The sequence below is a fragment of the Xenopus laevis genome, chromosome 8S (assembly GCF_017654675.1).
Source record: "Xenopus laevis strain J_2021 chromosome 8S, Xenopus_laevis_v10.1, whole genome shotgun sequence".
NCBI classification, from domain to species: Eukaryota; Metazoa; Chordata; class Amphibia; order Anura; family Pipidae; genus Xenopus; species Xenopus laevis.
The window spans coordinates 12,249,718-12,271,100 of NC_054386.1; the positions used below are offsets into that span (position 1 = coordinate 12,249,718).

General features: G+C 39.7%; 1 protein-coding gene across 3 annotated transcripts in view; it reads left to right on the plus strand.

The window, feature by feature from the left end:
* Window positions 1-21,383, plus strand: part of LOC108700476 (brain-enriched guanylate kinase-associated protein) — a 97,610-nt gene that overhangs the window by 26,399 nt on the left and 49,828 nt on the right. For 2 of the 3 annotated variants that reach the window (XM_041574924.1, XM_041574925.1), the window contains exon 2: window positions 20,757-20,846. The exons of the other annotated variant lie outside the window; for it this stretch is intronic. In XM_041574924.1, the coding sequence (XP_041430858.1) occupies window positions 20,757-20,846 (90 nt within the window). The remainder of the gene's footprint in view (window positions 1-20,756; window positions 20,847-21,383) is intronic. 3 annotated transcript variants of the gene reach the window in all.

Below are 21,383 nucleotides of genomic sequence, written 5' to 3' on the forward strand. Positions count from 1 at the left end.
GAATGGGGCTTTCTGTGTAATCCTCAGAGTTAAATATATAGAATGTGCTAGTACCATAGATAATTCTATGTGCATATAATAGTGCCAGATAGAATTTACCAGGGAAGGTTGAATTGTAACTGTACAGATGTCCAGAGCAACCAATCAGGTCTTTGCTTTTATTTTGTAACTTGCAGTAGTAGTAGACTGCTCAAATACAATTGCTGGTTGGTTGCTATTCGCCAAAAGACTTCGCATTCTGTACTGTTCTTCTGTAAAATAACACCGTAACATTGTTTTCTATAATTTACTTTTTGCACAGTAAATCAAAATATTTTATTTTGTTCCTTTTTGTGCTGTTTCATTCCTTTTTGAAAACCATCTAACAATGTCTCCACGGGTTCTATGAACTATTTAAATAGGTACAGCGGCAATCACTGTGCTTGCTATTGTGAAAAAGGAATAACTTGCACTGCCAGTTAAACCTTCCATATATATACTGTCATTTTTTAAATCTTTTGGAGATTCCTTTTTATTTTATTGTTTCTGTATGCTGATCATCCGGATGGCATTAGCTACTACAGTAAGTCTGCTTTAAGTCATTTATCCTGACAAAGTGTCTTGCTGGGACTGTCTCAGAGATTATTCACTCTAATGTACTCGATTTTATGCAGGCTCTTTTCAATTGGTCTCAAAGGAACTCAAGGCTAATGGCACACAGGTCGTTTTTTCCGCTGGCATATGCACGCCAATGGAGAAATGCAGATCCGCTGCTTTTCATATGTGTGCACATGGGGCAGATTTACTAAAGGGAGAAGTGGCAAACGCTGGCAACAACTTGCCAGGTTACTGCACGCAGGCCCTAATTCATATAAATATTTCAATAATCATTGATAAAACAAGTCAAACTCTAGACATTTTGAGTGGCCTGAAAAACACATGCCCAACCACAATACTTAGGGGCCCATTTACTTAGTTCGAGTGAAGGAATAGAGGAAAAATAGTTCGAATTTCGAATGGGCTACTTCGACCTTCGACTACGACCTTCGACTTCGAATCGAACGGTTCGAACTAAAAATCGTTCGACTATTTGACTATTCGATAGTCGAAGTACTGTCTCTTTAGTACAAATGTAATCATGCTCGGTTTCATAAAAATAAAAAAAAAATGTATATATTGTGATTGTAATTTTCCAAATGTTTATATCTTAATCAATTACTAAGGGGCCCATTTACTTAGCTCGAGTGAAGGTATAGAGGAAAAATCTTCGAATTTCGAATGGTTTTTTTGGGTACTTCGACCATCGAATGGGCTACTTCGACCTTCGATTCGAATGATTCGAAGTAAAAATCGTTTGACTATTCGACCATTCGATAGTCGAAGTACTGTCTCTTTAAAAAATTCTTCGACCCCCTAGTTCGCCACCTAAAACCTACCGAGGCCAATGTTAGCCTATGGGGAAGGTCCCCATAGTCTTCCTAACAATTTTCGTTCGATTCAAAGGATTTAATCGTTCGATCGTAGGAATAGCGCATAATCCTGCGACTTCGATATTCGAAGTTGAAGGATTTTACTTTGACGGTCGAATATCGAGGGTTAATTAACCCTTGATATTCGACCCTAGGTAAATGTGCCACTTAGTTTACCATTTACTCCATTTGTTCATTTTAAAGGATTTGTTGTCTAGGTCCCTAGAGCACCCATGTTTCCATATAGGTGAACAGATTTATATTTACTGCCACCAGATTTATTTTGCATTTCCCCCAGAAAGCTCACCTACCCTCAAAATATTCCACCTACTGTGGCTTCAGTAAATGTGATAATCTGCTATCAGCATGTGACCTTCCTAATATTTCACTCAATGTCGGAGCACATATGTGGAGCAAGCTAAATTACTTTTTTTATCTAGAATGTTCAAATCAGGATGTAGGGAAAGTGATGCAATGATAGGGTTAAGTCAGCAGGTAATGTACAGCATAAATAAGTGACTGGTGATGGCAAAGCTCACTTTGACCCTTTTAAAGTGGACCCGTCACCAAGACATAAAAATTTGTATAATAAAAGTACCTTTTAAATTAAACATGAAATCCAATTTCTTTTTTTTATTAAAGCATTCATAGCTGTTGTAAACTCATTTAAAAATATCAGCTGTCAATCAAATATTGCCTACCCCGCCTCTATGCCTAGGCATAGAGGTGGGGCAAGCAATTACTTTCACTTTCCATTCAGCACTTCCTAGATGTCACTGCTCTCCCCACATTCCCACAGCTCTCAACGATTTAATTGTGTAGCCAGTACATGGGGATGGACATCAGGTCCCCCATTCTGGTGCACAAACAAGATTCTGAGATGATACAAGGCTTTCCTTAATAACAGTGTCCACAAAATGGCTCCTTCCTGGTTGCTATAATTATGAATTCCCAGACTGATGGAAACAATATTCAAATAATTTATACAGTGTAATTAAAGTTCATTTTGCTTGACTAACATGATAAAATAGGATTTGGAATAATTTTGTTTGGGTGACGGGTCCCCTTTAACAACAGCTCCAGAGAAATGTGCCTAATATTTAGAAGCTCTACATTCTCTTTAATCAGGCTTCAAAAAATGCGGAAGAACCAAAAGCCAATGAGCTGTCGGCTCAATCACTAAGGTAGCCCTAATTTAAAAATTGGCAGAGAATGAATAAAATATGGTTGCCATAGTGACAAATATTCTTACAAAACAATGGGTCTTGCGGTTCTTCAAACAGAAAGACTGAAAGGGATTTTTATATTTACAATTTAAATTGAGTTTTTCAGTCTTACTGACATTTATCTTAGCTCTATAGGAAGTACTACATGATTTTTTTGAGTTTAAGCAATATCCTTATTTGCTAATTAAAAATAACACTGTTATCGCTGTTAATGCTGTGACCAGTGTAAAATTGGCATTAGTAATCAATAGCTATCCAAATGTGAAAAAAAATATATTTTATTCATCGACATCGGCAGTAGTGTAGCATGTTTTATTTGTAATGCTTTTGATACAGAATTAACAGCAATATTTAAAACCCTGGATGATCAGTAATAGGTTAAACATATTATTTTTTCCTCTATGTGCATTCTTCTATATACAACTGATGCATTATAGAGGAGCACAAATTTTATGAGATTGACTGTAGGCTTTAGGGAACGCTTTTTAGGACATCCTGCGGCAAAATACCCTTCCTTCCTGCGATGTTCTATGCCTTCTGAATGGCGCATCGGGTGCTTTTACTGTCACTCATCATCCAAATCTGCAGTCAAACCTCCGTCCTCTACCCTCCCTTCTCAGCCGTCAGTCATGCTAACTCCGCCCTCAGCCTTCAGCCCTCGCAGGACATCGCAGGAAGGAAGGGTATTTCGCCGCAGGATGTCCTTAAATGCTTTCCGTAAGGCTAAATGCTGTCCTATCATCAAAGACTAGTGTAAGGTCACATTTGGTGTGTGATATAATCAGTTACATGTGAATGTCAAAAAATCTCAAACTGAACATGACACCAAGGACCAATGTAGGTCTTAATGAGCTAAAGGTGGCCATACACAGGCAGACAGCTGCCGATAGGTCTTCCGATGGGTCTTCTCGGTCGATATCTGGCCACGATAACGATCGGGAAGGTTTAATTTTTCCGGCGACCAACCCATCTGAGCCGATTGCTCCTCGTAATCAAATTGTTCGGCCCTAGGGCCGAATGTTCGGATTACTCCAATATAGCCCTGCTGTTAGTGGGCATATCAGGGAAAGATCAGCTCACTTGGCAATCTCTTTGTGTATGGCCAGCTCCTGGGTGTGCTATAAATCTTGATTTATCATTATTTGACTTTCTGTATGTCCAAAATATTTTATTTACTGCCATTGCTGGCATTGCACCTGGCACTATGACTCCATGGAAGTTTATTAACTCTCTGCTTGTCCTTACTTTTTCAATCTGCTGCCAGCCCTGTGCTTGAAGTATGATAAGTAGCATTACTAAAACCTCCATTCCCTTTGCTACTGGACTATGGCCTGTTATTCAGTGTCAAGCTTCCATTTAAGGCCTTGCAAGTTCCATGTGACCCTGAGACGCTAGAAGACTATGTCATATATTACAGTGGCTTCTTAGGGGCCCCTATAGTGCGGACAAATGGACTGGGAATATAGGTGGATGTAGGCATGGACTGGCAATCTGTGAGTTCTGGCACATGCCGGAGGGGCTGCTGTACGATGCCATAGAAAGTCACTATTTAGTGGGCTGGTTGGGTCTCTGTGTACTTGAAATGGCAGGGCCTATTTTGACTCCCAGTCCAGACCTGGTTTGGGATCTAAGCAGCTGAGAGGGGTACAGTTCTGAAACCCTTCTCCTTTCCTCCACATATAAAGTATATACAAGGTCCCAGCTTAGAGTCTAACTTCTACTCAAATATCGTAGAGCCTAAAGGTGGCCATACACGGGCCGATAAAAGCTGCTGACAGACCGAGTCGGCAGCTTATTGGCCCATGTATGGGGCCCCCCCCCCCGACGGGCTTCCCCGATCTAGATCTGGCCGAAAGTCGGGCAGATCTCGATCGGATGGGACTAAAAATCCCGTTGCATTGCAGCAGCATCTGTTCGTTGATGTGGTCCCGTGATCGGACTGCCCATTCCCGTTCGTTAGGATCCGATCGTTGGGCCCTAGGGCCCACGATATGATCAGCCAGATATTGCCCATCTCAAGGTGAGCATATCAGAGAGAGATACGCTTGTTTGGCGAAATCGCCAAACAAGCGGATCTCTCTGTGTATGGCCGCTTTTAGACTGATTGTCTGATGTAACCAATGCTCTACGATATTTGAGTAGAAGTAAGGCCGCACGTTGTTACACTGCTGTGAGTACACTGTTTACTATAGACAATGTTGCAACATTCACCTTTCAGGTATAATATACAGAAAACATTTTCAATTGCAAAAAATTCTCTTCCCTGGTCTTAACTAAGAAACAAGACAAATCAGGCTATTAGCATGTATGTTTATAGAACAATACATTTTTAAATATAGTTGTAAAATATAACTTGTCTCTCAGTGTTAAGTAAGTTGAAAATCCTCAATGACCCTCAAATATATAAAATATAAAATATAGACCCACTAAGGTGGGAAGGTGCACAGCGACATCCTCTAATACTCTAGCAGCCCCATTCATACCTGTTTTGGAATAAAGAAACAAGACATGTTTACCTGCGCAGTAGACTGGCTGAGTGAGCAGGGTCGGACTGGGGGGACCGGGGCCCACCGGGACTGCTGGTCCAGGGCCCCCCGCCCCCCTACTGTGCCGCTCGAACGCCGCCACTTCTCGCGCTGATGTGCAAGCGGTGATGCGAAACTTTTTAAAAATGTTATACTATTAGAGGGGGTCTGGCCCGGCGGGGGCCCATGAGGGTCGGGGCCCACCGGGTTTTTTCCCGGTGTCCCGTCGGGCCAGTCCGACACTGTGAGTGAGTAACCGGACTGAAAACCACTGAAGTTTGAAGCAGAATGGCCTGCAAATTCAAATCATTGAAGTTCAAAATGTATGAAATTTAGCAAATATAGTTTTTTTTTTTTTACTATTTTTACCCTCAAAGTAAAATCCTTCGACTTGGAATATCGAAGTCGAAGGATTTACCGCAAATACTTCGTTAGATGTAAAAACCTTTGAATCGAATGATTCGTGGGATTTTAATCAAACGATAAAACGATTTTTCTTCGATCAGAAATAGCTTAGAAAACTTATGGGGAAGGTCCCCATAGGCTAACATTTTAGCTCGGTAGGTTTAAAGTGGCGAAGTATGTAGTCAAAGTATTTTTTAAAGAGACAGTACTTCGACTATCGAATGGTCGAATAGTCGAACGATTTTTAGTTCGAATCGTAGTCGAAGGTCGAAGTAGCCTAATCGATGGTCGAAGTACCCAATCGAAATTCGAAGTTTTTTTTATTCGAATCCTTCACTCGAGCTTAGTAAATGTGCCCCTAAGTATTCTATATTATAGGAGCAGTCCAGGGTTTGCCCCTAGTTCCTTATTAAAGTGCATTTGCTAAGGATTACTTCTCCATAGAACATTATGATCTCCTGCATGACAGCACGTTGGATTTGAGCTGTCTAAGCAAAAGCTTCTTTAGGGACACCTATGACTCACGCTGTTCTCTGGCAGCGCACAGTGAAGGTGAGTCACTCCCCACAACATAACTGCTCAGTGTGGCTCAGCACATAGAACTGCAGAAACGAGCTCCAGTTTAATTGGATGAAATTCAGAACCAGTTCAAAGCCAACATGTATGGCAGTAGTTTCCATAGTCTGATAAAACCCAGATGACATTGTTTTGGAAGGAAGTGATATGTGGTGACTGTTATCATACGCATTAAGTAATAAGCATCAATGCCACATATTTATTAGACAATTTGGGGTGTATTTATTATTCTGTGTAAGAAAACAGAGGGATAATACACTACACATTGCCAGGTTTCATTGTGGAAAAAATGGCATAAAAAAATGGCTTGATTTTTTTTCACCTGTTTTTTGTTGGAGTGACTTCTCTAAAATAAGAGCATGAAATCTGGAGTTCACATGGTGGAAAACTACACACACTTTGATCAATTCGCCATTTATTTTACACAGCTTTTTACACCGTTTTTTTTTTCCAGTGAATTTCGTATTACATAATAAATATGCCCCTTTGTGTAGGGGTTTTTTGAAATGAGTGTGATATTGTTTACAGTTAAAGGGATACTGTCATGGGAAAAAAAATTCAATACGCATCAGTTAATAGTGCTGCTCCTGCAGAATTCTGCACTGAAATCCATTTCTCAAAAGAGAACAGATTTTTTTATATTCAATTTTTAAATCTGACATGGGGCTAGACATATTGTCAATTTCCAAGCTGCCCCCAGTCATGTGACTTGTGCTCTGATAAACTTCAATCACTCTTTACTGCTGTACTGCAAGTTGGAGGGATATCAACCCCCTTCCTTTTCCCCCCCAGCAGCCAAACAAAAGAACAATGGGAAGGTAACCAGATAACAGCTCCCTAACACAAGATAACAGCTGCCTGGTAGATCTAAGAACAACACTCAATAGTAAAAACCCATATCCCACTGAGACATATTCAGTTAGGGCTATTCCACACGGGGAGATAGCGACGCGTTTGCGGTCGCGGCGACAAAGCGCCGCGACAGTCGCCACGACCGGCGCAGGCGACAGTTTTGTATGGGCGCCTATGTAAAAACGCCTGTGCTAAATTAACCACACAAGGCGATGCGCTTTTCAACAGTCGCCTGAAAATGCCTCGCCAGGCTTTTTCAGGCGACTGTTGAAAAGCGTATCGCCTCGTGTGGTTAGCACAGGCGTTTTTACATAGGCGCCCATACAAAACTGTCGCCTGCGCCGGTCGCGGCGACTGTCGCGGCGCTTTGTCGCCGCGACCGCAAACGCGTCGCTATCTCCCCGTGTGGACTAGCCCTTACATTGAGAAGGAAAAACAGCAGCCTGCCAGAAAGCATTTCTCTCCTAAAGTGCAGGCACAAGTCACATGACTGGGGACAGCTGGGAAATTGACAATATGTCTAGCCCCATGTCAGATTTCAAAATTGAATATAAAAAAATCTGCTTGCTCTTTTGAGAATTGGATTTCAGTGCAGAATTCTGCGGGAGTAGCACTATTAACTGATGTGTTTTGTAAAAACATGTTTTACGATGACAGAATCCCTTTAAAGTAAAAATTTAAATCAGACGTTTTCTCTCTAGTGTTTGGACAGTACGTAACTAGAGGGGGACGGGCCCTGGTGCGTGACGCGCAGCCGGGCCCCCGCCCCCCTCCGTACGGCCTGCATTAAAGTGGTGCGCGGGCTGTCAGGGGGGCCCTGAGGGGGCCGCTCGCACCCCCTGCTCCCACGATAGTTCCGCCACTGTGTTTGAAAACACTGGAAGTCTGAAGGAAGATTGCTATGCCATTTAACATCACACTTTGCATTTCATGACACTTTGGAATGTCAGGCTTCTGTATCATTCAAGCTAGTGGGAAAACTTTAAATAAGAAGGAAAGCTATAAGTACTGCACTGATAACAAGGGCAAGTCAGCTTGTGATGCTTGGGCCATTTTTGCTGTATTTATTTCTAATCAGCCTTATATTGTGACATTTCTATTCTATGGAGCAGATTTACTAAGCTCGAGTGAAGCTTAGTCGAATTCAATCGAAACGAATGATTCGAACGTTTCGAAGTAAAAATCATTCGACTATTCGTTCGACTATTTGATAGTCAAAGTACTGTCTCTTTAAAAAATACTTCGACTTCATACTACGCCACTTTAAACCTTCCGAGCTGCAATGTTAGCCTATGGGGACCTTCCCCAGCACTTTTCTAAGTTTTATTTTGATTGAATAAAAATCCTCGAATGATTTTTATTCAATCGAAGTATTTGAGCTGAAATTCTTCGAATTCGGGTTTATTAAACCTCGAAATTCGACCCTTGATAAATCTGCCCCTATGTGTACTGTATATTGTGACATTTCTATTCTATGTGTACTGTATATTGTGAGTCAATCCCTAAACTCAGTAAGTGACAGCAGCACAGAGCATGTGCAGTGAATCAGCAGAAAAGAAGATGGGGAGCTACTCGGGCATCTTTGGAGACACAGATCTTTACTGCTACGGGCTGTGGTTGCCTTGGGCTGGAATAACTGTATGTTGTACAACATATTTTATGGTTTCTTCTGTGTCCTTGAATTCTCTTAAATTTTTGACCACCTGGCAACTAATATGCCTCGCAAGATCCCATCCAGTTCCAATGAAGAGCAGGCTGCATATTGCACAATAAGCACTGCCTCTGGATAGTGAGGGATAGGCAAGGGTGGAGGTGAGGACCTGTAGCACTAACACTCAGTCAAGGCAATCTCTGCTCCTAACATGGAGCTAGTAATGGAGATTTAAAACTCATGCTAGTATGTCACTAGGGGAGACATAGGCACTAGGCAAAAATAGCCACTAATTGCATCCTGTTCAGTAACATTTACATTTGTTTATAATATGGAAGGATATACAGTTTTTTCCTTTTTCTATAGGAACCACACTAGTGGCCCTGTGGACATTGCTATAAAATATGTGCTGCAGTCTCCTCCTTGCTGTATTCCAATGCACATTTCATAATCCCTTCCAATTATTTAATTCTATCCCATAATCCAACCATATCCCTTATCATTGCTGGGGAACTATTTACACTGCCTTTTTTACTAGTGATGGGCGAATTTATTCGGCAGGCGGGAATTTGCGCCGAATTCCCGCCGGCGTCCAAAAAAATAAGGACGCCAGCATCCGTTTTTTGGACGCTGGCACAATTTCGCCAAAGACAGACGTCGGCATCAAAAACGAGACACCGGTTCCGTTTTGCGAATTTTTTATCGTTTTGCGAATTTCGCTGGAAATTTGCAAATTTTTCGGCTAAGTAAAACGCCCCAAATTCGCCCATCACTATTTTTTACCCTATTTGATAAAATATCAAGTTATTGGTGTCTATAGGGCCAGCTACTGTCTAACAGCTGTACTTGCATATAGTGTTTCCCTTCCTTTGCACTGTTTTAACAATTCTTTTCTAGCCAACATGGTTTCTTTAATCCTCTTGTTTTAATAGTTTTTAGTGGCACTTAAGCTAGTGCCAAAGTTTTAAGGGCTGGAAGTCACAGAGAGTTATAAATACTGAATAGGTCATTGAGAGTTATGGACACTGAACGGTTTTGTAGGTACTTACAGTGGAGCTGCCTATATAAAACAATATTTGTGTTGCCCTTTGAGACACTAGCAATTTTCCAGATTTGTTTCACCATAAACTCAAATGCAACATTCTATAAATCTTCAGTACTTTTTCCTGACATGATCTTCAATGAATAATATTTACTTTTATGGCAAATCAATAACCATTTTACTTTAATAGTTGTTGTCATGAGCAAGCATTCGCTGCATTTCCTTTTGCTGTTACCAGGCATGAATTGACTCCAGTTTTAGGCTGGCTTCCTTTCTACACTGCTGCCTATAAATTACTCAATATATTTTATACCTTCTTACAGGCAACATAGATCTGAAAAACCTTATATATCATGTCTAGAATTGAGTTTTAAAATCTCAATCTCTGATTGCAATTTGCATTTTGTGGCCTCTGGTCTACACAAAAACCCAGATTTACTAAGCTGACTAATGTTAGCGAACATTCACCAGCGTGACGTAATTTTGTTACTTTGCCGATTTACTAACGGGCGCTGCCGTAACTTCGCTAGCGAAAGAGATAGACTCTAGTGGTAATTCGCTCCCTTACGCCTGGTGAAGTTGCGTCTGGCGAATGGACGTTACTACGTAAATTCACTAAGATGCGGATTTTACTGAACGTTACCTCTTGCGCCAGACTTGCCTTCACCACCTCAGACCAGGCGAAGTGCAATAGAGTAGATAGGACTTCCTCAAAAAATAGTTGAAAATTTTTCTAAGTCCCAAAAAACGCTGGCGTCTTCAGGGTGATAGGCTGCAAAAGATCGTAAATTTTTTCTGGGGTACCCGGCTTCCCCCCTATATTGCCTAACATATGTCACATAAACTATACACTGGGCTCATGTGTAGGGCAATATAACAACTTTATTTTATTTTATTAAGGTTTCCCGGGTTTGTGTAATGTAATGTATTTACATATTCGTCCATTCAATTTTAACTTCCCGCCGGATGCAAATTAGCCAAAGCTAGCGCAACTTCGCTTCTCTTGCCGCAGTAATGCTAGTGCAACTTCGCCAGCGTTCGGCGCCCTGGACGCAACTTCGGATTTGAGTGAATTAGCGTTGTCCAGGCGAATCTACGCCCTGGCGAAGTGTTGCAATGTGAGCGAAGCGGACGCTAGCGCAAATTCGGTGCTTAGTGAATCTGCCCCAGGGAGAGAACTATGTCTATGGGTGCTGGGTTCAGGGTGGGGAACCAATCAGTGGGTAGTATGCTGTTCAGTAAACATCTTATTGGTGAGGAGAGGTCACATTGGACTAGGAGCAGAACCACGAGGCAGTGATTTTATACCGGAAAACTTCCTTTTTACAAACCGAACGAGGACTCTGGGACTGTATGCACTATGTGCCTCATCCCAATTTAACAAATGTGAGTGCAATGCTTTTTAATCTTTTTAATAATTAAACAGTGTTACACTATTGGGCTTTTCTATTTTTAACTCCTGTTTGGAGTATCTGAGAAATTGGAAGGGAGGAAAGAGAAAGAGAGACTGTCTGAAAAATTATTCCATGCAAGAATCATAATGATTGGTCTGTGAGTAGGAATTTCTGCTAATTGGTGACGGCTCTCTGAATATAACCAATCTCTCTCTCTCTCCCCTTTTTTTAAACACACAAATAAGATACCTGTACCTATTTTTAAGGGGAAGTACACAATTGAATTACTTTCCAGCTGCACCACTGTTGTGTTGTGAATTAATATACTACACTATATACAGTAGGTTCCTGATTTCTCTGTTGCCATAGGCGTTGAACTATTTGAATATTGTGGAAACATATAATTGGTTGCCATGGAAAAAACGTTGTTATATTACATATGGGAGAATGTGCCTTACTTTTTTACCGAGCCTCTGCAGCTCACTTATGTTTATTTTTTAAGACAATTGCAAATAAAACATTTGCTAATGAATATATACTATGGGGCAGAATTATCAAGGGTCGAATTTAGAGTTTATTGGAGTCTATAAAAACTCCTTTAAACTCCCATAAACTTGATTTTCGAGTAAAAAATTACCAATCGGAATTTTTGAAAAAAAATACAGGTTTTTAAATTAAGTGAATGGGAACGACCCACAAACTCAAATCAAATTCGAATCGAATGCGATTTGAAATTGATTCTGAAAAATTTGATTTTCAGAATGCCACCAAACAACTCCCAATTGATTCCAAGACGTCCCCCATAGGCTAAAACAGCAATTCGGCAGGTTTAAAGTGGCGAATAGTTGAATTTGAATTCTTAAAGGACCAGTAACACCAAAAACTGAAAGTGTTTTAAAGTACTGAAAATATCATGTAGTGTTGCCCTGCGCTGGTAAAACTGATGTGTTTGCTTCAGAAACACTACTATAGTTCATATCAACAAGCTTCTGAGTAGCAATGGCGGAAATTGAAAAACGGCTATATGGCACAGGATACATAATGGATAACAGATAACATTATGTTCTACAGAGCTTATCTGCTATCTGCTGTGTAACTTGAGCCTTTTCTCCTTTGAATGGCTGCCCCCATTGCTACACAGCAGCTTATTTATATAAACAATAGTAGTGTTTCTGAAGCAAAAACAGCAGTTTTACTAGTGCAGGGCAACATTACATTATATTTTTATTACTTTAAAAGAATTTCATTTTTTGATGTTACTGGTCCTTTAAAGGGCCAGTACATGATACATTTCGAATTTTTAAATTTGAAATTCAAATTTTCACTTCGACCCTTGATAAATCTGCCCCCAAATGTTGATTTGGCCACTGTTACCCATAGACTGATAAGTATGCCAAGGATTTTATGGATACATTCTGGTAAGCGCAGGTTACAATATTAACAATAATCCCAACTTTCTCTGCAGTGAATCTTGGTGCCTCAGAGCACCTGAGCTTGCACCCCATCTCTTCCAGTACCAAACACTAAGGGGCCTATTTACTAATTGATTTTTTTCTGGTCGAGTTTTTAAAGGGGGAAAACTCGACTCGAGTTTTTGAGAAGCAAATTGAAAAAGTTGAACAATACAAATTGTTGCACAATTTTTTTTCGCACTAATTTTATTCAAGAATAATTATTTGTAAATTAAGGGGATTTGGGTATGGGAGTTTAGTTGAATTTTTTTTAACAATGTGAGAAAAAGTTGAGTTTTAGAAAATAGGTCTCCCAGGGTCCATTGCTGCTACAGATCACAAATAAGCCACTTCTACACTGCTCGCAGTGCTCAAACTGGACTTTGGTGAACACTAGTCCCTAGAGGATTGTAGCTACAGGTAGTGGACCCATCTCTGAGAAAGATAACCAATCAGCGGGCTACTAGCTGAGGAGAAGCTGTACCAACATAAAATAGTCATGTAGTCGATAACGTTCCTATGAAGTCTCTGACATTTCTCAAGAGTCAAGACATTTGTGTCTTGAAAAAAACATACAACCAAATCCATTTGTAATTAGAATTCTATGAACCAAAAATCACTGATCACTTTAAGAAGACTCCAATCCTTCTAAAAAAACCCCACCACATTTGGCACACTGTGGTCTTCAGTGGAGGAAAATTAGTAAAGACGCTAATTAAGCAGTGCACAGATTCAGTGACTGATCACACAACATATTGCCATGGATTATTAAGTCTGCTTTTTATATTAACATGTGTAAAAGGGTAAGTAGTACAGATGGAGCACAATTCAGAGCACCATCTGGCTCACATTTTGCAGAACACTTTTTTTTGAGCTAGTTACTGAAGGCAGTGAGCTTAAATTGGTGTGTGAAAGAAGTCAATAACAGAGTTCCCTACAGCCCCTACAATTTAAAGTTGAATGAAAGCTTAGCAAAGGAATAGGCTGGTTTATAATGTATCATGAGTATAGCACTTACTAAGACCACACTAGTGTTATATCAGATATATTTAAGTAAAGACCCATGCCTTTGAAGATGCCACCACAGTTTAACTCCATGCTAAGCCATCTTATTGTGCTCAGAGGTTTTGCCACAAAGAGGGTATCAAGTTAAAGGTCACCCTCAGAGGAGGGAAGAGAAATATCTGGATTAAAAAATTGGCACCTTTTGGGGCAGAGACACATGTGGAGATTCGGGGAGATTTAGTCACCCGGCGATAAATTGCCTCTCCTTCGGGCGACTCATTTTCATGAAATGCCTTCCCGCCGACAATATAGATTCTGTTTTCCGAAGTCACCCGAAGATGCCTCACGAGGAAACTTCGGGCGACTTTGAAAACGAAGTGCTCAGAGTGCCACCCCACTGGCGATTTGGATTCTAGCTAGCGGGAAGGCCGTTCGGGGAGTTAGTAGCCTGAAGAAGAGGCAATCGAAAGACGGGCGACTAATCTTTCCAAATCTCAGCATGTGTCTCTGCCCTTAAACTAATTGTACATGAATATTTAAAGAGTCATGGATTGCACTATGTCCTGAAACGACAGGAAATGTCAGCCTCGCTGTGTTTGTGCATGTTAGCTCCAGGTGCTTTGGTTTAGCTAATAACAATGGCTTCAGATAGCAATCTAGATTTTGATTGTAGATGTGTTTGTGGACTTTTTACACAGAAATTAGTAAAACTCCACTGGGCCAAGTTTGATTTGAATGCTTGAAAATTGTGTGCAAAGTGATATCTAAATGCAACATCTCAGAAGGGAGGAGAGATGGAATAAATGGTTGGTAAACACAATGGAACAAGAGCTTTATGCAAATGCTGCTTTGTAACTGTGTATTTGTTTATGTGCTTTTCTATTGTCTAGTGATTTGCTTAATATGTGTTGCTTTTCGTCCATGTCATAGTCATATATTCCTATGAGCTCACGTCTATTATAATTGTTTTACATATTATAAAAAAAGTCCACGCCACCAATAACTTTTTAAATAACATCTGTTTGTGTATTGCAAATAATCATTTGTATTGCCACCGTTGTACTGATAGAGACGAAGAATTGAATATAAACATTTTACATTGTATTTAGAAAATCACTAGATAACCTTTGCCTATTAGCAAAAATAATTCATTACTCTAAGAAAAAAGATGAAAACAGTCAAAATCAAGCCATTCATTATAAGATTAAAACCTTGTTACAGTAAATCCATTTCACAAAGCATCGGCAAGTATAATGTTTCTCATGTGAGATGCATATATTTGAATGCCTTGCGGCTAAGCCAGGCTTACAAAACAACACTGGACTGGGCTTCTACTTCTTAACACCTTCATCAAAAAAAATCTGCTTTACCCTCAAGGAAGTTTGCTAGCCCTTTATTACACATAATATAACCGTTCTTGGCTCTCCAGCTTTAGCCCTATACCCAGCTGGTCACAGAGTTGCAGTGGAAATCAATACCCATTTATATTCCCTTAAGGTGGCCATAGACGTAGAGCTCTGCTCGTTTGGTGATGTTGCCAACAAGCAGACCTCTCCCCGATATGCCCACATTGAAGTGGGCGATATTGGGCTGATCTGATCACAGGCCCAACGATTGGATCATAATGCAACCGATACGGTGGTCGCTTCGTGGGACCGCATAACCGCAAAGATGCGGCCGCGATCCAACGGGATTTTCTTTCAGCCATATATCGATCAGGGAACCCCGTCGGATGGCCCCACACACGGGCCAATAAGCTGCCGACTCGGTCTGTCAACAGCTTTTATCGGCCCGTGTACGGGAGTCTTAAGGAAAGGAATGGTCATTTTGGGAATGCAACCAAGCAATAATACAATTAGCCTTGCTGAAGCTCCAGATATGTGACAGACCAAAAGGTCTGGTCTGTTAGAGCATTTTCAAAACTGTACATCTCAAATATCCACCAATTGTCTTAATAATTTAAAATTTCTCAGTTCTGCAACAAAGGCAAACTCCCTACCTCTAGTTAGCTGCACTGTCATGGAGAAAAGGACTGCATGAACCGCATCCCTAAAATTAATATGTGTTCTGCTGTAATAAAGTACCTAGGCATAATGGGTATATTCATATTGTTACACACTGATTAATACCCATCCCACTGCTGCTGTAATTGGCCGTTATGTGCAGACCATCATCTTTTTCATTGGTAGATACAACCCTTAACTTAATTATAGTTATTCATACACCCTGAACCCTATCAGAATAGCACAACATGTATTAGTGGGTACATGCAGGAATGTGAATGGAGGCCATGCAATACATGACAGTAATACCCTGTGAGCTGCAGATTAATATCATAAATAGGGGTCTGTAAAATAAAGAAGAACTGAATAAAATCATGATGGGAGGAAGGAAATGATGCATTGGGCAATATAGAGAGTTTATTGTTATTGCTGATAACACCCATCACTTAACGCCCCCCATACACGGGCCGATAAAATCTGCTGAAATGCCAAGCCGGCAGCTTATTGGCCCGTGTGTGGGGCCATCCGACGGGCGTCCCTGATCGATATCTGGCTTTAAATCGGCCAGATGCCAATTGGGCAGGGTAAAAAATCCCATCGGATCGCGGGCGCATCTGTTCGTTGATGCGGTCCCGTGATCCAACTGCCCGTATCGCCTCCAAGGGCCCATGATCAGATCAACCCTTTTAAAAGGCCAAACGAGCGGACCTCTCTGTGTATGGCCACCTTTAGTGTTTAGTTTGCTAGGATACAGCAGTTGCCACAAACAACTGAATTCATGAACTGTGCCCACCCAGGTTTCCAATGTTATTCATAGGAGACATATAATGCTTTAGAATCATGTTTACAAATATGCAGTATCTATTTTTGGTGATATTTCTTTAATAAAGACATTGTTCCTGGATTTGTTTTCCTGATAAAACATGACCTGGTAACCAAAATGCACAGGACCTGGGGTTTTCCAGATAATGGATCTTTCTGGAGTTTCATACCTATAAAATCTACTAGAAAATCATGTAGGCATTAAATAAGAAGGTAAATAATTAAAAAAACAATAAAAAAAGAAAAAATGAAGGCCAATTGAAAAATTGCTTAAAATGATCCATTCTATAATATACTAAAATTTAATTTAAAGATGGAACACCCCTTTAATGATATCATAGTTTGGATGAAGTACAAGGAATTGTTTTATTATTACAGAGATAAAGGATTTTTTTTTTTAAAAAAACTTGGATTACTTGGATAAAAATTGAGTCTATGGGAGACGGCCCTTCCATGATTCTGAGCTTTTAGGATAATGGGTTTCCAGATCCCATACCTGTAACAGTAAACTGCTGGGCTTATTTACTACAGAATGAACAAAATGAAATTGCTTTGCTTCGACCAACCATTAACTTTTATCTGAACAGTTACTATAATAAAACCATAGGTCTGACATTTAATGAGGCTATCTGGTCTTTTCTTTTATAAGGTTAAAATGGTAAATGCCCAGAAATAATTTATATATCTGTGATGCCCATATAACAACATGACGTGGGTTATCATGTGATTTGTGTCTAAATCTTTTTTTTTTTTTACTGTTTTTTTTTGTTTTTTTACTGTTTAAAATATTTTATTTTTATATTAAACAAATGAAATCAAAATGTGTCTAAATCTTAATGTTCAGAAATGAACTGATCTGTGACTGTTTAAAGCCGTGTTTAAATAAGGATTATATTAAGTTGTGAATTACGTTGTATATACCTAGCAATGACCTTAACTGTTATTAGTTATACTATTAAAAAATGCAAACATTTATTTAAAGTGCAACACATCTAGGGACAGCAAACTCAAGCAAACAAAGAACACAGAAACAAAGCAAAATAGAGCCATAATGCATCAGCTACATGTTATATCACATTTATATTTAAAAAAAGACGTGGTTGAAAGAAAAGAAAAATGCATTATGGAAGAGATTGTGCTATAAGCCTACTTATTCTGAAATGAAATCCACCCAGAACTGAACTATTGTTGGCCAGTAAAGAAGTGCTCATAGAAAGCTATCTCTTTTCTGCTGCAAATCCCTAAAGGACCAGAAACACCAATACAACTTATTTATTTGAAATATTATACAATTTAATTCTGTCCAATATGTAAAATGTATTGGTGAACTGATTTTGGCTTTATAGCCATGTTTCTTATCTTACTCATGGTAGACATCAGATTCCCTACAAAATTAAAGCTGTTTTTAGTTAAATATGTCTTCTAGATATGAAAATACTCATTGCTTGCTCTTACCTTGTCTTTACCAGTAGTCAGTGCCAGAAATTTTCACCAAGATCACGGATGCAGAAAAAAGCAAACCTGTTATTCTACTACCATAATGAGAATAACAGCACACTCTTCCTTAGTTCAGCAAAAGCTATTGAGGAAAAAATTGGCTGTATTTAAACTAGTGAAGGTGCATGTACAATTTGACACATTGTCCCAGGGAGCGATGAAAAAGATGCAAGTGTTTATTTATGAGCAACTCATACTGATGACTACATAATTGTGGCTTTTAGCTTGCCTTATACTTGCATCTACCCCTGGTTCTGTGCAAGTTTGGTTTGCACCCTTGCACACAGTTGCATCTTTGTTTGCAAATCTAGCACAAGGTGCAAAGCAGAAACTATGGGTCTTATGTACTTAAAGGAACAGTAACAACAAAAAATGAATATGTTTTAAAGGAATGACAATATAATGTATTGTTGCCCTGCACTGGTGAAATTGTTGTGTTTGCTTCAGAAATACAAATATAGTTTAAATAAACAAGCTACGGTGTAGCCATGGGGGCAGCCATTCAAGCACAGGATACACAGTAGATAACAGATACCCTCTTAAGAATCTCATTGTATACTACAGAGCTTATCTGTTATCTGCTGTGTATCCTGTGCCTTTTGAACTTTTTCAGCTTTGAATTGCTGACCCCATGGCTACACAGCAGCTAGTTTACTAGGGATGCACCGAATCCAGGATTCGGTTCGGGATTCGGCCTTATTCAGCAGTATTCGGATTCGGCCGAATCCTTCTGCCCTGCCGAACCAAATCCGAATTTTAATTTGCATATGCAAATTAGGGACGGAAAGGAAATTGCGTGACTTTTTTTCACTAAACAAGGAAGTAAAAAATGTTACCCCTTCCCACCTCTAATTTGCATATTAGGATTCGGATTCGGTTCGGTATTTGGCCGAATCTTTCGCGAAGGATTCAGGGGTTCGGCCGAATCCAAAATAGTGAATTCGGTGCATCCCTGTTGTTTACATAAATTATAGTAGAGTGAAGCAAACACACCAGTTGTACCAGTGCAGTGCAACAGCACATTATATTTTCATTACTTTTAAAAACTTTCATTTTTGGTGTAACTGTTCCTACCAATATGTACCAATATGTTTGGCACCCCTCTGTAAATCCAGTTAATATGTTTATCCCTAGCCTGTGCTAGATTTGTTACCCAGTCAACCCCTTGGCCCAAGTCTGGGCCAAGGGGTTGACCGGGGAACAAAACGGGGCAGGCTATTTTATTTATTTTTCCCCAGACCAGTCCATATTTTTAGTGCACCAGTTCAGGTATAAAACGAGGTGATTTAATTGACTGAGGGGGGCGGGCTAATAATTTAACTGTAACCCCACCCTGTGAATTACTCCAGATGTGCCTGTGTGTGATATTCATTAGGCACATGATATTCATTGGTACCTAATAAATATCAAGCTAGTAAGGAGCATGCATGTGAACACCCATGGACCTCCCACATGACGCTCTATGCCCTTGCCATAGGGTCCTAGTTTATTCATTCAGGCCCTCATATTTTATTGCTTATACAACTTGGAAAGACTTGGCTAGTCAGGCTTTGTGTGCTCAGTGCTGTTGAGATAAAAATCTCAAGATCCAAATAAGTGGAGATAGGGATGTCAGAAAACTCTTTAAATCATATTTATATAGAAAATATTACGCTCACTACAAAAGTGTTTTTATTTTAAGTATAAATATGTTTGCACAATATTTACGTCATGTAGTATTCAAATCCAATATTTGCATGAGACCCTAGAAGCTGCAATTTAATGGGATACTGTCATGGGAAAAAATTGTTTTCAAAATGAATCAGTTAATAGTGCTGCTCCAGCAGAATTCTGCACTGAATCCATTTCTCAAAAGAGCAAACAGATTTTTTATATTCAATTTTGAAATCTGACATGGGGCTAGAAATATTGTCAATTTCCCAGCTGCCCCAAGTCATGTGACTTGTGCTCTGATAAACTTCAATCACTCTTTACTGCTGTACTGCAAGTTGGAGTGATATCACCCCCTCCCTCCCCCCCCCCAGCAGCCAAACAAAAGAACAATGGGAAGGTAATCAGATAGCAGCTCCCTAACACAAGATAACAACTGCCTGGTAGATTTTAGAACAACACTCAATAGTAAAAACCCATGTCCCACTGAGACATATTCAGTTACTTTGAGATGGAAAAACAGAAAGCATTTCTCTCCTAAAGTGCAGGCACAAGTCACATGACTTGGGGCAGCTGGGAAATTGACAATATGTCTAGCCCCATGTCAGATTTCAAAATTGAATATGAAAAAATCTTTTTGCTCTTTTGAAAATTTCAGTGAAGAATTCTGCTGGAGCAGCACTATTAACTGATTCATTTTGAAAAAATGTTTTTTCCCATGACAGTATCCCTTTAATAACAGATTGTAGATCGATCCCTGTTCCAATAGGCAGATTCCATAACTTGGCACTTTCAGCTATTGTGGAACTAATGAAACATACAAATGGATGGCAGAAAAATAACTAGTATATTTCATGTTGTTACAGATTCAAAAAAGCCAGAAGTCACATTTGGTCATGCTTGTCATTTTCATAACCTTGAGATAATATTTAATTTCTGAGGCAATGTATGGATGGATCAAACTTTATCTAGACATTCGGCTCAGATGGCTCAACTTGCCCCACAATTTTAACCCAGTAAATAGATCAACACACCTTCTCTCCTGTTGAAATAAATGTTGCTTTGCTGTGGTGTCCCACGTGAGTCCTGTGATAGCAAAACCGAGTCCTTCATTTAGAGACATGTAGAATAAATACTGCCATGGTGATCTGATATTTATTACTGTATGAGCCCAACCCAGCAATGGTTAATCCTCTATTCATGCTGCAGGGTACGAAATTCCTGGGTGCCAACCTGTCTATGGCAACCTAAAATTCTCCAAGGCAGTCACGCAAAATCTTCTTCTAACCTCTGGGACAGGTAATTACATGTGATGTTTTGTCAATGTATTATTTGTTTTAGAAAACCAGATGTTTTTCTCTCTTTCTGTTTTCTCATCCATTTGCTTTTGCCCTTACTATATACTCCTCTTCTCTTCTGTGTTGTGCTACCTACTTCTCCTCTCCCTTTAAACCTTCTCTCTCCCACCCCCCCATCACCCACTCCATAACTTCCACAAAGAATGAAACTGGGGACAGGGGTTTTGCTGTTATGTATCAGCTAAGTATTTTCCTGAATACTCCTGTAAAATATTAAAACATTGGGCTTATTGTTTCAAGAATAACAGAGTTATTCAAACAACTAGTTGTTTTCAGATAGATCGCCAGAAATAACGACTTTTTTCAATGACTTTCTATTTTCTATGTGTGACCGTTTTCCTAATATTGAAGTGTAAAGTGTCATTTTTCACCTTCTAAAGCAGCTCTGGGGGGGGGGTCGCCGACCCATTAAACAATGGATAAATTTAGTTGATACATTTCTTATCTTTGTCCCTGCTGAGCAGAATCTCTGGGTTTT